Source organism: Lissotriton helveticus, chromosome 8, assembly GCF_964261635.1.
Source record: "Lissotriton helveticus chromosome 8, aLisHel1.1, whole genome shotgun sequence".
NCBI classification, from domain to species: domain Eukaryota; kingdom Metazoa; phylum Chordata; class Amphibia; order Caudata; family Salamandridae; genus Lissotriton; species Lissotriton helveticus.
Window position 1 is genome coordinate 1,239,273,251 of NC_136069.1, and position 17,876 is coordinate 1,239,291,126.

Genomic DNA, 17,876 nt, shown 5'->3' on the forward strand with positions numbered 1-17,876 from the left:
AAAGGATGTCCATGCTAATTAATAAATACAATAGTATATCTGCAGCTGCGACAGGCACCGGGGAGGAGGGCGGGCGATATGAATGTTAGCAGCCCTACATGCCAAGAACAGATGCATACTGGTAAGTAGCATATTCAGTTCGAGGCATGTGGGCTGCTAAATTCATATCTTAGCATAGAATACATAGCAGTCCCTCCATCAGCGGCGGTTGCCCGTGCCAGCTGCAGAAACCTGAAAAAGTGTCTTCAGAACAGCCTGTCCTACAGCAGCTTGCTGCTTGGAATGCACATCAACACCGTAGTGTTTTGTAAAGGTATGTGGTGTAACCCACGTGGCTGCTCTGCAAATATCCTCTAAAGGAATGTTCCCTAGGAAAGCCATGGACGCCCCCAGTTTGCGTGTGGAGTGCGCTCTGGGGGGTATTGTTAAAGTGCGCTTGGCCTTTTGATAACATATCTGGATGCACTTAACAATCCATCTGGCTATCCCTGCTTTGGAAATCGGGTTGCCTTTGTATTGTGGTGCGAAGGCAACAAAGAGTTGTTTTGTTTTTCTAAAGGGTTGTGTTCTGTCTATGTAGTACATCAACGCCCTCCGTACATCTAAGGTATGGAGCATTCTTTCCGCCACCGTTTGCGGGTTTTGAAAGAATGCTGGTAAGTCAATAGTTTGGTTTAGATGAAACTGTGACACCACCTTCGGAAGGAATTTGGGGTTAGTGCGTAGCACTACCCTATTTGGATGAATTTGAATGAATGGCTCTTGGATTGTGAGCGCCTGCAGCTCACTGACACGCCTCAGAGACGTAATAGCTACAAGGAAAGCTACTTTCCACGTAAGGAACTGGAGTTCACACGAGTGCAGTGGCTCAAATGGTGGTCCCATCAGTCTGGTGAGAACGACATTGAGGTTCCACACCGGAGCTGGCGGTGTTCTTGGGGGAATGACTCGTTTCAGACCTTCAAGGAAGGCTTTAATGGCGGGCACTCTGAAGACAGAGAGGTGCTGCCTATTCTGGAGATAAGCCGCTATGGCGGATAGATGTATCCGAATGGAAGTGTACGCTAGATTGCACTTGTAAAGATGCAACAGATAGCAGATGATGTTGGGGATAGATGCATCTAGCGGGTTGATGTCATTGGCTGTACAGTAAATGACAAAACGCTTCCACTTTGCAGCATAGCATGCTCTAGTAGTTGGTTTCCTCGCCTCCTTGATGATGTTCATGCATTCCGGAGGTAGGTTAAGGTATCCAAACTCTAGGACTTCAGGAGCCAGATCGCCAGGTTGAGCTGTTGCGGATCTGGATGCTGAATTTCTCCATGGTTCTGCGTCAAAAGACTGGGCGTGAGGCGCAGTCTTTGATGCGGCACCACTGAGAGTTCGAGGAACGTGGTGTACCAGGCCTGGCGCGCCCACGTTGGAGCAACTAGGATGAGAGTCATCTCGTGCTGCCTTAGCTTTCTTGCGACCAGCGGTATTAGAGGGGCTGGCGGAAAAGCGTACGCAAATTTGCCTGACCAGTTCATCCATATCGCATTCCCCTGCGACTGTGGGTGAGGGAACCTGGCGGCAAAGTGTTGGCATTTTGCGTTCTCTTTTGTGGCAAACAGGTCTATTTCCGGATGACCCCACTGCTGGAAGTACGGGTGGAGGACAGATGGGTGTAACTCCCACTCGTGCATTTGATGGCTGTACCTGCTGAGCAGATCCGCCATCTGATTGTCCTTTCCTGGGAGGTGTTCCGCCATGAGGAAAATGTTCCTCTGAATGGCCCACTTCCACATGCTCTGAGCCAGATGAGACAGCTGTGGCGAGTGGGTGCCTCCCTGCTTTTGAATGTAGTACATCGCGGTCATGTTGTCCGTCCGGACTAGCACGACTTTGTTGCACAGATGTACAATGAAGGACTTGAGCGCCATGAAGATTGCCATCAGTTCCAGATAGTTGATGTGCATCTTCTGTTGCTGCGTCGTCCATAGTCCCTGCACTGTGTAAGTGAGCACATGAGCTCCCCATCCCTGGAGAGATGCGTCCGTTGTCAGGACAATCTGCGGCACAGGCTCTTGGAACAGTCGGCCCTTGCAAAGGTTGTGTGGAGTCCACCAATGCAGAGAGTCGTATGCCCGACTGGTAACCAACACTAGGTCTGTCAATTGCCCACGAGCCTGTGTCCACTGATTCGCTAAGCACTCCTGGAGCGGGCGCATATGTAGCCGTGCGTGAGGGACTATGAAGATGCAGGAGGCCATCATGCCTATCAACTGCATGAACACTCTCGCTGGAAGCGAGTGTTGTGGCTTGAACCTTTGGATCAGAGCCTGCATGCTGTCTATCCTGACTTGGTTTGGCTGAGCCATGGCCGTCAGGGTGTTGATCGTCGCACCTAGGAACTGCCGGACATGTGCCGGCTGAAGATGCGATTTTGGGTAGTTCAGGGAGAAACCCAGATCGTGAAGAAGGTGAATTGTAGTCGACATGTCTGCGGCGCACTGTTGCTGTGACTTGGCTTGCACGAGCCAGTCGTCTAGGTAGGGGTAGACATGGATGTTCTGCCTCCTGAGGTGCGCCGCTACTGTCGCCAGACACTTGGTGAACACCCTCGGGGCTGTGGTGACTCCGAAGGGTAGGACCTTGAACTGGTAGTGCCTGCCTTGAATAGTGAACCGGAGGTATTTCCTGTGTGACGGGTGTAGTGGAATGTGGAAATAAGCATCCTTGAGATCTAAGGTTGCTAAGAAATCTCCCTGGTTTAGCAATGGAAGAATCTGTTGCAGTGTAAGCATGTGGAAATGTTCTGATAGTATGTACAGGTTGAGGGGACGTAGATCTAGAATGGGTCTGAGAGATCCGTCCTTCTTTGGAATAAGGAAGTACAGGGAATAAACCCCTGTGCCTTCCTCTCCCACCGGCACGAGCTCGATTGCTCCCTTTTGCAGCATCACCACTACTTCCTGCTGCAATAAGAGCAAGTGCTCTGCGGACATAGGCCTTTGCCTTGGCGGGATGTTGGGTGGAGTGGACCTCAACTCTAGGCAATAACCATACTGGACTAGTTGTCGCACCCACCTGTCTGTGGTGATGTTTCTCCAGACGGGCAGGAACTGCTGTAGTCTCCCCCCGACAGGTGTTAGGTGGTCGGGGGGCAGTGACAGAGAGTCACTGTTTGGCTGGAGCAGAGGAGCGGGAGCTGTTGTTTCCTCTGCCGCGACCTCTGTTGCTGTTATTTCTGTAACCTCCCTTGTTCTGTTTCGTGAACGAGGATTGTGCCCTACCTTTAGAGAACTGGGATTGTTGACCCATTTGTCCTCTGGTGACTCCACGTGCACCTGAGCGACGAAAATTGCTGCCACGAAACTGTTGTGACTGTAGGGCCCCCATGGACTTAGCAGTTTCTGTGTCTTTTTTTATTTTTTCTAGGGTGGTGTCAACATCTGGACCAAACAGACTATCAGGATTGACTGGCTGATTAAGAATGGTTGTCCGAATATCCGGTTTAAACCCTGAGATGCGGAGCCACGCCGGTCGTCTCAGCATAACGCTAGTGTTGATAGCTCTAGCAGCTGTGTCTGCTGCGTCAAGTGCACACTTGATGGCTGCGTTTGAGATTAGCTTCCCTTCCTCAATAAGCAGTTTGGTGCCTTCTTGGAACTGTGGAGGCAGGTGTTGTATAATCTGTTCTAGGGTGTCGTAGTGCGCCCTATCGTAACGCGCTAAGAGTGCTTGTGTATTGGCAATGCGCCAAAAGTTTGATGCCTGTGCAGCTACTCTTTTGCCCCCTGCCTCTAGCACTTTGGACTCCTTATCCGGGGGAGGAGCTTCACCCGTTGTCTGGGAGTTGGCACGTTTCCTGGCATTGGCGACCACAAGAGAGTCCAGTGGCAATTGTCCCCGGATGTATGCGGGGTCCGCAGGCGCAGGTCTGTACTTTTTTTCAATGCGAGGGTTGACCACTCTCGCTCTAGTAGGCTCCTTAAATATGTCCCCAGCATGCTTGAGGACTTTTTTAAGCATAGGCAGTGTCTTTACTGTCCTTTCAGAGACTGAAAAAGTGTCGAAAAGGAAGTCTTCCTCAACCGGGTCGGCATGCATGTCCACATCATGATTGGCTGCCGCCCTTTCGAGTAGTGCATGAAAACCTGCTGAATCCTCAGTCGGGGATGCACGTGCATTAAAAAGCTGCGGGTCCTGCCCCACACCCTGGGTGTTCTGGTCACCAGTGTCATCATATGAATCCGGTTGTGCATCAGGTTCATTGATAGGAAAATTGTACTGCTCGTCTTCATCATACCCCTCACCCGCAGAGTGTTCTGGGGAGGGAGTAGGGCTCCGTCTCGGAGGAGGCTGGATTGGTTCCGTGAGGCCTGAGGCGTCAAGGGGCACCCTCTTCTTCTTTAGTGGGATGACATAGGAGTCCACTGGCTCCGAAGTGATTTTCCTCTTATAGAGGGTCAGTTTGCCTGTGGCAGCGTCGATGAAACGCTCTGAATCGTCCTCTGATTCGAGTACCCGTCGTGGAAGCGGGCCAGTCGGTGAAGAAATCACCTGTTTCGGTGCCGATTTGGTTGAAAATGCTTTCGTCGCCTCCTTCGGCGGCAAAATAAAGAGAAGTTTCCCAGAAGGCTTCGCTGGAGTGTCCTTTTGCGGCTGCGGCGATGGTATCGGAGCCGACGGGGCAAAGGCCTTCTCCTTGATTCTTTGCAGTGATTCGGCTATGAGGGACGGCTCACTCACAGTTTGTTTCGGCGCTGACGAGGATGGTCTGATCTTTCCCTCGGATCCGACGTCCTTGTGGGCCTTGTGCACTTTGGGCGCGGACCCTGTCTTTACCGCCTCCGATTCCTGTGTTCGGGGCGCAGACTTTTTTCCGTGTGCCTGCGTAGCCTGCTTGGAGCCGACTTTGGCGGGCTTGGACGGCGTCGTAGCCGCTGACCCGTGCCGACCATCTTTTTTGGAGGACCCCTCCTCTGGCGTCGGTTTCGATTTTGCAGCATCGGAATCGACGGACTTCTTCGACTTTTGCGGACCGGAGGTCGACGGAGTCGATGGGGTAGCGGGCACCGTCGTTTTCACCGGCACGGCAGCCATCTTAGGGACACTCGAGTCCTTAAGTTTCGGTTTCGTTTTCGGGTCGGCCATTTTAGGTGTTGTCGATCCCGATGGTTTCGGTTTCGAAACAGTCTGCTCAGCAAGTAAGTCCGTGGCCGGGCCCGAAGGCGGGGCTGTGGCTTGCGGCAACGGGTCTTGGGTAAGGCCGACAGGCGATCCCGTGTCCCGGTCGATATCCTCGTAACCTTCGGGGCAGAGCTCGTCCCCCGAGCTGTCTGCCGCGGCCCCATAAATCTCATCGTCGTCTCCTACCTCGTCGACGTATTCAAGGCCTTGACCCGCGACTCCGTCGTCGTCTCCCGGATCCGCCTCGACCTCCGTCTCGGGTGGGGAGATTTGGAGATGATGACCCTGGTCCTCTTCGTCCTGGTCGCCGAAGATGTTCTCCGGATCCGGGGCCCCTTGTTTAGCTTCCATGCGCACCGCGCGCCTAAGCTTGAGAGTCTTCTTTGAGCGGAACTGTGCACACAACTTGCACTTGCCGTCGTCGTGGTCAGGCGAAAGGCATTTGTTACACACGGGGTGTAGATCGCTGTGTGGGTACTTGGACCCACAGAGCGGGCAGTACTTAAACGGGCTCCGCTCCATGTCCGAAAAGTTTTGCAGTCGTGTCGCGATGAGAAGGCCTCAAAGTTCCGAGAGCGAAGAAAACTCAGCTTATTCCGGCTCCAAGAGACGGAAGACTCGAGACCGTGCGCAGACAATACCGACGCAAAAAAATCGAGGCCTTTTGGCCGCTAAAAGTTAGTTTTTCTTGGTTCCGACAGTAAGACGTCGAGACCACATCCGAACCCAATGGCGGAAAAAAACAATCTGGGGATGGAGCCGATGCCCATGCGCACTGTAGTCCAGGGGAGGAGCCACCTATCTCAGGATACTTCGAAGACTCTTCCAGGACAACAATGTGCGATCATCCGAGCCCAACACTAGGCGGCGATCTAATGCTAAGATATGAATTTAGCAGCCCACATGCCTCGAACCCTTTTTTACCTGAGATGAAGGTGATTCCTGATGGGTGGGAAATACAAAACTTTTGGAATGCAAAAGTCCTTCTGGAAGACAATCCTGCAACCATCAATGTGATCCAGGCAACACAACTGCCCACCACGAGCAACAAGAGTGAGAGTAACACTTCTGGTCAAACTGGAACATACTGAGCAACTAAATCATCCAATGAGAGCAGTAATGCTGAAGAATAACCTGGTCCTCCATGGAAACATGATTCATGTCTATCTGCATCATAGCCACAACTTGCACCTGCCTTAATAAAACAAACAAAACCTGGTTGAAAAAGCAAAAGAGTAACTGCTAGGGCATGAACTTGAACCTTCTCTATGGAAACCAGCTAATCGGAGAGTCAAATGAGGGGACGTTACAAGCTTTGTCCCAAACAAATGCTACTCAGGAATTTTTGCAACACCAGAAAGGTAGGATGTCTGGAGCTGTTGATCAAACATCGCCCACCACCTTAAGAAATCCGATCCGTGGCCAAGCAAAGTAAAGTAAAATCAATATATGTTTAAGTATAGAACTGTTCCCCAGCAAGGTTGAGGGGGATTTTAAAAGGGAGGTACAAGTTGCAAGAGTGATTGGTGTCCTACTATTGGATTTTTTCAGATTTACTTTGTTACTATATAAGCGTGTAAGTATAACTTGTGGTTATGTGCTCTTTTCCATCTCTCTGTTCAGCCCTGTTCCTGCTCCCACCAGGAAGCCCACATTGGAGGCCCTGAGGATGCCCAATGGCTTTAGTCTTGGATATGATATTTAAAGGCATTGCTCTTCTAACCATGACAACGCTCATGTAAACCGTAATAAAAAAAAATATTGTTAAATTGGCTTCAAAATTAAACTGCTCTTCATACAGGTGCTACTTTGTGGAATAGGTTTTTTCATAAAAAACACTAACAAATCTCTAAATGGGAAGTTAGGGATTAAGCTTGGCCTTGTGAGCTTATTTCAAATTTAGGAAAAAAGGAAAATGAAAACATAAATTGAATATGCTACTTACCAGTATGCATCTGTTCTTGGCATGTAGGGCTGCTAACATTCATATCTATTGCATAGATCGCCGCCTAGTGTTGGGTCCGGATGATTGCACATTGTTGTCCTGGAAGAGTCTTCGAAGTATCACGAGATAGGTGGCTCCTCCCCTGGACTACAGTGCGCATGGGCATCGACTCCATCCCCAGATTGTTTTTAGCCATTGTGGCAGAGATGGAGTGAAATAGTGTAAAGGATGTCCATGGTAATGATTGAATGCAAGAGAGTATCTGCAGCCGCTACGGGCACCGGGGAGGAGGGTGGGCGATATGAATGTTAGCAGCCCTACATGTCAAGAACAGATGCATACTGGTAAGTAGCATATTCAGTTCGAGGCATGTGGGCTGCTAAATTCATATCTATTGCATAGAATACATAGCAGTCCCTCCATTAACGGCGGTTGCCCGTGCCAGCTGCAGAAGTCTGAAAAAGTGTCTTGAGAACAGCCTGTCCAACAGCTGCTTGCTGCTTGGAATGCACATCGACACAGTAATGTTTGGTAAATGTGTGCGGTGTAGCCCACGTGGCTGCTCTACAAATGTCTTCCAAAGGAATGTTCCCCAGGAAGGCCATGGAGGCCCCCAACTTGCGTGTGGAGTGCGCCCTTGGGGGTACTGTTAAAGTACGTTTAGCTTTTTGATAACAGATTTGAATGCACTTAACAATCCATCTGGCTATTCCTGCTTTGGAAATAGGGTTGCATTTGTGCTGTGCTGAGAAGGCAACAAAAAGCTGTTGTGTTTTCCTAAAGTGTTGTGTTCTGTCAATGTAGTACATCAACGCCCTCCTAACGTCCAATGTATGGAGCATTCTTTCCGCTACTGTTTGTGGGTTTTGAAAGAATGCGGGCAGGCCAATAGTTTGGTTGATATGAAACTGTGACACCACTTTCGGAAGGAATTTGGGGTTAGTGCGTAGTACTACCCTGTTTGAATGAATTTGTATAAATGGCTCCTGGATTGTGAGCGCTTGCAGCTCACTAACACGCCTGAGCGATGTAATAGCAATGAGAAAAGCCACTTTCCATGTCAGGAACTGAATTTCGCAGGAGTGCAGTGGCTCAAAAGGTGGGCCCATCAGCCTAGTGAGGACCACATTGAGGTTCCACACTGGAGCTGGTGGTGTTCTCTGAGAAATGACTCGTTTCAGTCCCTCCAGGAAGGCTTTAATGGCAGGCACCCTGAAAACAGAGAGATGCTGCCTGTTCTGGAGATAAGCCGCTATGGCGGATAAGTATCCGAATGGAAGCGTACGCCAGATTGCATTTGTAAAGATGTAACAAATAGCAGATGATGTTAGGAATGGATGCATCCAGCGGGTTGATATTGTGTTCTGTACAGTAAATGACAAACCGCTTCCATTTTGCTGCATAGCAAGCTCTGGTAGTGGGCTTTCTCGCCTCTCGTATGATATCCATGCAATCAGGAGGCAGGTTGAGGTAGCCAAACTCTAGGACCTCAGGAGCCAGATCGCCAGGTTGAGCTGTTGCGGATCTGGATGCTGAATGTCGCCATGGCTCTGCGTCAAGAGGCTTGGAGAGAGATGCAGCCTTTGATGCGGCACCACGGAAAGTTCTAGAAACGTGGTGTACCATGGTTGGCGTGCCCACGTTGGAGCAACTAGGATGAGCGTCATCGAGTGTTGCTTTAGCTTTCTTGCCACCAGCGGAATGACAGGCGCTGGGGGAAAAGCGTACGCAAATCTGCCTGACCAGTTCATCCATATCGCATTCCCTTGCGATTCTGGGTGAGGGAACCTGGCGGCAAAGCTTTGGCATTTTGCGTTTTCCCTTGTGGCAAACAGGTCTATCTCTGGATGACCCCATTGCTGGAAGTACGGGTGGAGTACTGATGGATGTATCTCCCACTCGTGCATTTGATGGCTGTATCTGCTGAGCAGATCCGCCATCTGATTGTCCTTGCCCGGGAGGTGTTCTGCCATGAGGAAAATGTTCCTCTGAATGGCCCACTTCCACATGCTCTGAGCCAGATGAGACAGCTGTGGCGAGTGAGTACCTCCCTGCTTCTGGATGTAGTACATGGCTGTCATGTTGTCCGTCCGGATCAACACGACCTTGTTGCACAGATGTACTTTGAAGGACTTGAGCGCCATGAAGATTGCCATCCATTCCAGGTAGTTGATGTGCAACTTCTGTTGCTGAGTTGTCCACAGTCCCTGCACCGTGTAGTGGAGCACATGAGCTCCCCACCCTTGGAGAGATGCGTCCGTTGTTAGGATAATCTGTGGCACAGGCTCTTGGAACGGTCGTCCCTTGCAAAGGTTGTGTGGATTCCACCAATGCAGAGAGTTGTTTGCTCGACCGGTCACCAACACTAGGTCTGTCAGTTGTCCCCGAGCTTGTGTCCAGTGATTTGCTAAGCATTCTTGGAGCGGACGCATATGCAACCTTGCGTGCGGGACTATGAAGATGCAGGAGGCCATCATGCCTATCAACTGCATGAACACTCTCGCTGGTAGTGAGTGTTGCGGTCTGAATTTCTGGATCAGCGACTGAATGTTGTCGATCCTGACCGGGTTTGGCTGAGCCATAGCGGTCAGGGTATTTATTGTTGCACCCAGATACTGCCGCACATGGGCTGGTTGAAGGTGCGACTTTGGGTACTTCAGCGAGAACCCCAGACTGTGAAGGAGGCGAATGGTGTGAGACATGTCTGCGGCGCACTTCCGTTCCGACTTTGCTTGAACGAGCCAGTCGTCTAGGTAAGGGTAGACATGTATGTTCTGTCTCCTGAGGTGCGCCGCAACTGTCGCCAGACACTTTGTAAACACTCTGGGGGCAGTGGTCACTCCGAAGGGTAGGACTTTGAACTGATAATTCCTGTTGTGGATGGTGAACCTGAGGTATTTTCTGTGGGATGGGTGGAGTGGTATGTGAAAATAAGCATCCTTGAGGTCCAAGGTTGCTAGGAAGTCCCCTTGGTTTAGCAGGGGAAGAATCTGTTGCAGTGTAAGCATGTGAAAGTGTTCTGACAGTATATACAGGTTGAGGGGGCGTAGATCCAGAATGGGTCTGAGGGATCCGTCCTTCTTTGGGATAAGGAAGTACAGGGAATAGACCCCGTGCCTTCCTCCTCCACCGGCACGAGCTCGATTGCGCCTTTTTGCAGCATCACCACTACTTCCTGCTGCAATAAGTGCAAGTGCTCTGCCGACATAGGACGTTGTCTTGGGGGAATGTTGGGTGGAGTGGAGGTCAACTCCAAACAATAACCGTACTGGATAAGCTGTCTTACCCACCTGTCTGTGGTGATGGATGTCCAGACTGGCAGGAACTGCTGGAGTCTCCCCCCGACAGGTGTTGGATGGTCGGGGGGCAGTGACAGAGAGTCACTGTTTGTTGGCGGCAGAGGAACGGGAGTTGTTGTTTCCTCTGCCTCTGCCCTTGGCATTATTACCTCTGTAACCTCCTCTGCCCTGTTTGGGGTACGAGGATTGTGCGCCACCTTTCGTGAATTGTGTCTGTTGACCCAAGTGTCCTCTGGTAACAGCGCGTGCACCGGAGCGACGAAAAGTGCTCCCCCTGAACTGTTGAGACTGAAGCGCCCCCATGGACTTAGCTGTCTCATTGTCCTTTTTAATTTTTTCGAGGGTGGTGTCAACATCTGGGCCAAACAGTCTGTCAGGATTAACGGGCTGGTTGAGTATTGTTGTTTGAATGTCAGGCTTAAAGCCTGATATGCGAAGCCATGCCTGTCGCCTTAACATGACGCTAGTGTTAATCGCCCTAGCCGCTGTATCAGCCACATCAAGAGCACACTTTATTGCAGCGTTTGAAATGAGCTTTCCCTCCTGTATGAGCATTTCGGCTCCCTCCTTAAACTGATCAGGTAGGTGTTGAAGGAGCTGTTCTAGGGTGTCGTAATGCGCCCTATCATATCGTGCCAATAGTGCCTGTGTGTTTGATATACGCCAGATATTGGCAGCCTGCGCAGCCACCCTTTTGCCCGATGCCTCAAGCACTTTCGACTCCTTGTCTGGGGGAGGAGCTTCACCCGTTGTCTGGGAGTTCGCCCTTTTGCGTGCATTGGCGACCATCAGCGAGTCCAGAGGCAACTGTCCCCGAATATATGCAGGGTCCCCAGGTGCCGGTCTGTATTTCTTTTCGATACGTGGGTTCACCACTCTCGCCCTGGCAGGTTCCTTAAAGATCTCTGGGGCATGCTTAAGGACACCTTTTAGCATAGGAAGTGTCTTAACTGTTCTCTCTGAGACAGAGAAAGTGTCAAACAAAAAATCTTCTTCCACCGGGTCAGCATGCATGTCCACATCATGATTCGCAGCTGCCCGCTCTATCAAGGCATTAAATGCCGCTGAATCCTCAGTTGGGGATGTACGTGCACCAAAACCATGCGGGTCCTGTACCACCTGATGGCCTCCCTGGTCACCAGTGTCGTCATATGAGTCCTGTTGTACATCAGGGTCATTGTCAGCTGGGAAACTGTACTGTTCATCCTGGTTATCGTCCTCTCCCCCCGACTGGTTGGGGGAAGGTGATGGACTCCTCCTTGGTGGAGGCTGAATAGGTTCAACGAGGGCAGGAATGTCCTGTGCCGGCCTTTTCTTTTTCAGTGGAATGACATAGGATTCCAATGGTTGGGAAGTGATCTTCCGTTTATAGAGGGCCAATGTCCCGGTGTCGGCATCGATGTAATGCTCAGAGTGTTCTTCTGAGGCGAGATGCCGATCCAATCGGCCACTTTGTGTCGAAGGTCCTGACGTTTCAATGATCTTTGGCACCGATTTGGGTGCAAATGCCTTCGGTGCCACCTTCGGCGGCAGAGTGTAGAGAAGCTTGGTTGAAGTCTTCACAGGTGCGTCCACCGGTTTCGGACCCGACGACGTGTGAGTTGGTGACGTCGAAGCCGTCCCCCGAATACGTTTGAGGGAGTCAGGGACCTGCTTTGTGAATGAAGCAGAGGGTTCGGTAACCGATGGCCCATGTCTGCCACTATCGGAGGACCTCGGTGGCGACGAGTTTGCCTCCAACGAATCTTCGGCTGCAACGGTCCGTGCCCCCGTTGTAGGCTTAGGCGGGATGCCGTTGCTTTAGATTTGGTGTCTTTGTGCCGATGCGCAGTGCCTCCGGACTTCGGGTCGTGGTCCTGTGCTGACTGTGCTTCGACAGCTTTAGTGGACTTTGCCGGCGTAACCGTGCCCGACACGTGCTGGACGACCTCCTTCGAGGACGGGTCCTTGGCCACCTTCAGCGGCGCTGTCGACGCGACAGCTTTCCTCGACTTCGGAGGGCCGGAGGGCGACGGAGTCGAGGAGGGAGCAGGCTTTGTTATTTTTGATAGTACGTCGGCCATTTTAGGTGTTGTCGAATCCGAAGGTTTCGGTTTTGTTTTCGATGGGACGTCGGCCATCTTTGGTGCCGTCGATTCCGAAGGTTTTGGTTTTGGTTTCGATACGCGCAATTGCGTCTCCGCTGGTGTGTCCGTGGCCGGGCCAGAAGGCGGGGCCGGGGATAGCGGTTCAGGGTCGTGGGTAAGGCCGAGTGGCGATCCCGTGACCTGCGGCTGAATCATGTAACTTTCGGGGCATAGCTCTTCCTCCGAGCTATCTTCCGCGGCCCCATAAACTTCTTAGTCGTCCCCTACCTCCTCGACGTATTCAAGGTCTTGGCTCTGTTCCTCGGGATCGGCCTCGACCTCCGTCGACAGCTCGTTGTGGTCCGGCGAGAGGCATTTGTTACAGACTGGATGCACGTCGATATGTGGGTACTTGGACCCACAGACGGGGCAGAACTTGAACGGACTCCGTTCCATGGTAAGATCGTCGGTGACTTGCTGCGACGAGAGGGCCTCGATGTCCGAAGAGTTACTCGACTCCGCAGAATTCCGACCCGAAGAGTCGGATGAAGCTCGAGACCGCACGCGAACAATACCGACGCAGTTACGAAGGCCTTTTGGCCTTAAAGAAGTAGGTTTTTCGATTCAGACAAGGAGACGTCGAAACCAAATCCGAACCCAATGGCGGAAAAAAACAATCTGGGGATGGAGTCGATGCCCATGCGCACTGTAGTCCAGGGGAGGAGCCACCTATCTCGTGATACTTGGAAGGCTCTTCCAGGACAACAATGTGCAATCATCCGGACCCAACACTAGGCGGCGATCTATGCAATAGATATGAATTTAGCAGCCCACATGCCTCGAACGTTATAATATTTACGTAGAAGATGGAGAAATCAGAGAAGACCATTTATGTATGGTAATTTAAAACTGATTACTGAAGGGCTAAAATCTGCCCAACTTGAGAGCCTTCCTCTTTTGAATTGGCTGGAGATAAAAAGAGATCCGCCTCAAATATATAATTTACCTTTGAAAGCTGCTAGTTCTCGAAATAGTAATGTCTTAAGTAGGGTGTGATCAAGGAGGAAGGCAGCAGTCCCTCCTCACTTGTCACAGTGTGGGATGAGATCAGTGAGACTGCTGATCCCCACCCAACTCTGTGATGAGGTGTTACTGATTGACACTCAGGCCTGGGCACTTACAACTGAAGGCCCAGGTCCAAGGCAATCTGTGACGTTCCCACTCCTAGCGAGGAAGAGGGCCTTGAGGCACTTTTGCCAGACTGAGGCGGTCACACCCACAGGGCTGGGAAATCCTCAGCCTGGCAAAGTTCAGCTCAGACAGCCAGGCACCTGCATATTTATCACATAACTAGCTCCTGGCTGGCTAACCTGAGCAAGAAGTGTGTCAGAATAACTTTTGTTAAGCCTGGCAGACACACTTTGTTGGGGGAAAAGGTTGGGGTGGGGCCCTTCCGTATGGACAGACAGGCCAAACGCTGAAAATGAGTATCTTAAGAGTTAAAAAAAGAAGTTAGACGAAGTAAAAGAGAAAGACTAGATTCACAAACAATTGTGTGTACCTAGGTGTTACTTAGATGTGCAAAAAATAATTTGCAATAGTAAATTGCATTCCTAGAATCCGGGTTTGTGGAATATTAAGATTGTAAATTGCATTTCTATTACGTGACAGCCATTACTGAGATTATTTCATTCTTTGTCTTTGGTGGGTGGGTAGTTGTTCATGAATCTCCAGAATGGAAATTTTCCTTGTAGAGAGAAAAAAACCGAAAAAAAACACATATCCCTTCACCACTGGGAAAGTACAATTTAGGAAGTAAAACTACTGGAAATCTGTGATTACAGGGAAAACCTGCCAGGATATATTTCTAAGTTTTCCAACACTATCTTTCGTTATCAGGTCAAAAAAGCTGATACATTTCCATGCTATATATAAATCTGGACACTTGGATCACTAGGACTTGTCCTTGGCAATAAATGCAAGCAGACCATTTACCCATTTCCAAAAGTTCTAGGTTGAGTTCTTGGAGCCAGAAGATATCCACCTCATCCAGGTCATACCGGCACATTCTCTCTGCCAGCTCCAGAATGTTGATATATCCTGGTTCGACCGGCTCTTGAGTGGAGCAGTGGATGTACTTTCTGGGTCGAGAGAACAATATTTGTTTCTCCTTCTCTGCAAGGACCCTGAATGGGGAAGAAAATAATCCATTAGTTTAAAAACACACACAGATAAAAAGTAAATCAAACGGGTTGCAGAAGTGACAACACTTTAAAATCAAAGCAATAATTTCCAGTTTTCAACTCTCATCAATACAAGACACATGCCAGTTCCTCGAACCTGACAAAAAAATGTGTTGAATTAGTTAAAAAGCTTGTGACCAAAGTATGTGTATAGCACATCTAACAGTCTTGCAGGAAAGGTGGGTTCCACCATGCAAGCAGCCAGATTGCAGATAAAACCTGCCCTTCTACGTCAGATCCCTTCGTACCCTCTTCACCTTCAGGAAGAACATTAAATCTCCGTTTTCTCGAACCTAGGAACCAAAACAAGAGTTGCCTTGCCCTAATGCATCATAGTGCAATGCTTGATTGAGCAAGACGTAGAGCATTCACATGCGGTGGGGCAAATTGTCTGTTCAAATATTATGAATAATGGCAAACTATTTTTTTTATACTTCTCTGAGAATTAAGGAAACTATTGATAGACCCCACAAACTCTTTAACAAAGTTCCATATTTTGTGTATCCCCTTTAGAGCAGCTTTGAAGCCCAAACCTTAATCACTCTGCAACACTTTTAACCATTTTCACAAATTCAAAAAACCTACCATCACGACTACCTTCCAAACAATCCCCAAAATAGCTAACTAACCACTTCTTCTCAGAAACATTCAACAAATTCTTCACGCCAACCAACGCTACAGAAAGTAATCAGCTGATAAAATAAAGACTCATGCCCTGCAAAAGAACATGCAGAAACAATTACCAACTACATGCCTGCCTTCAATAATAGCCCCTTCATAGCCACTGATGCCTCAATGGCTCTCAAACACTCTTTGGTAATACCGTGTCTAAAAAAAAGTTAGCATTGACACAGCAAACGTGAAACACTACCACCCCAAACCTGATTTAACCTGAATATCTGAAATTTGGGGAAAATACAGTCACAGCCTATCACAATCCCTTTCAGAGAGCAACAGGGCAAGCATGGGTTACTGGGCCCAACCATGGGGGCTGTGGCATTTTAGTTCTGATGTCCAGGGGCGCAACCTACTATGGGCATGGAACTGGTACATATACTATTCCCTTCAGCTTGACTCTGTGGTAGCACAGTTCGAGCAGTGTAAGGTGAGCAAAGGTACAATATTTGAAATACAAACAAACAGTGACCTTACGCTGACAGGTCAGTTGAATAGTTACTTTTTGGTTAAAAAAAACAAGCGTTTATGACATACGCAAATATAAAATATACTATGGTGTACAAAATAATACACACTACAGTCTCGCAGGGCGAGTGTTCTATGACTTTCCAAGGCACTGTACACTGGTTTCTCCCTCTCTTACCTCCCCACTAGACGACGTATCCCAGGCACATTATCGGAGGATACCTAGCAGGTGCTGCCTGTACTAGCAATGCACCACAAATTCTTACTTTGCCCCAGAAAGTTTAGCTTTATGTGGCGTTACTACATGAAACTCAAGTCTCAAAAAGCATGCCTGCCCTGCTCCAGTCTTACCCAACTGCAGCCTAAAGAGGTGTTAGGAAGCTGGACAGCATCTTTCCGTGCTCTGGCAATTAGAAAGCGGCACCTCATCTTCCCGCAGTCACTGCTGAGGTGGTCGCAGTGAACAATGGTTTCTAGATGCAGCTTCTCCTTCGAAGTTAGTGCAGGGAAGGTCCTATAGCAGCTGAGGTGATACAGGATAGCTTTTGCTCAGGAGTTCTTTTTGGTCTGGGAGACTCCTCTGATCAGAGCAGAAATGCTAACAATGTTGATCCAAAGGACGATGGCCCAAATTATCCTAGTGGTCTCCGGTCATATGGGGATCATAGGCTCAGGCGACTGCTCCAATGACGCTGGTCCAATGGGCGACTGCTCCAATGACGCTGGTCCAATGGACGACTGCCCCAATGACGCTGATCCAATGGACAGCTCCTCCTACGGTCTTAGTAGCCCCCTCCTAGCATACGACAGTCGGGCACAGCCAACTGCCTCAAACTTCACAATGGCCCTGAAGGCCCTTGCAACAACGGTCCCAACTGGACATAGGAGACTTACACTTTGCTTACCAGGATCCAATCGTAGATCCACTGCTGGACCTCGCTCCCTATAGGCTCTTTCCTCCTCCTCCTCACAAGGCACACTGGTTGTGGGAGGCAGACAAAAGGCTGGTGCTCCAGGCACAGGACATGTGTCTTGGGTTCCTGGATGATTGCCCCCTCACCCAGCTAGGAGACCAGCAGACCTTGGCCCCCAATCGTGCTTGCAGCAGCTTGAAGTCATGGTCATCTGGACTACACTGAAGAACAACTTGTACTTCTATTTTTATAGTGTGTGTAAATTCAAGTTGTGGGTGTTGACGTCCTTAAAGTGCCAGCTCTGCTATCCTTTCCATTTCATTGTGCTAGAGCAGGAGTGGCTCAAATGTTGATTCACCCACAATAAAGGCCAAGGGAGTAACTCGTGATCATGCCTGGATGTCAGCATCCACTGAAATATGCATCAAACGGTTCAAAGGTCCAAGTCTTCCCTTCAATCATGATTACACGGTTCTACAGTGCCAAACTTATTAGACCTACCTTCTCGTTTTAAAATAAACGCAGGCCCCAATGTTAAGTAACTCTTCCTGGAATTAGAGAGACATTTAATATGCACAGAGTTTGCTCTACTCCCCTTCCTCAAGTGTGTGTTCCCAACTCAGCCATGCAGGCAACCCAATGCTCCTGTCTTTCAATTGCAGTCCTCGGCTCTACTAGCCTTTTCAGGTCCTTGGCTTCCAAAATGAAACCCAGAGGCTTCCATTTTATGTACTACACACAGGCGTAAACACATCCCGGTACACAGATGCAAGTATCATACGCTGCCCGGTGCTACATACAGTCACCATGTAGGCCAAGGGTGAGTTAGGTACACAGCAGCCGAACCTTACTTGAGCTGGCCAGTTGGCTTCACTCTAATGACATGTAAAAAGCCCTGTTCCCACTACTTATTCTTACTGAACACCACGGGGGTACGCTGCCACCGCCACACGTGTCTTCACTCCTGGCAAGGGCAATAGGGTTCTAAGATTATGAGATTAGCTTTCAGTGTGCCCCTTCCAGTTTAAAGGTGCAGCATTACTATGAGACAGGCCTGGGTCATTGCGCACAAGCATGTTCCATGTTTGCCC

The 17,876-nt window shown here is 49.7% G+C and overlaps 1 protein-coding gene across 1 annotated transcript in view; it reads right to left on the minus strand.

Annotated features, from left to right (window-relative positions):
• The window catches only part of JADE3 (jade family PHD finger 3), a 213,292-nt gene that overhangs the window by 48,777 nt on the left and 146,639 nt on the right, over positions 1-17,876 (minus strand). Inside the window, exon 5 of the mRNA XM_078658218.1 lies at positions 14,481-14,671. Coding sequence (XP_078514344.1) covers positions 14,481-14,671 — 191 coding nt within the window. The remainder of the gene's footprint in view (positions 1-14,480; positions 14,672-17,876) is intronic.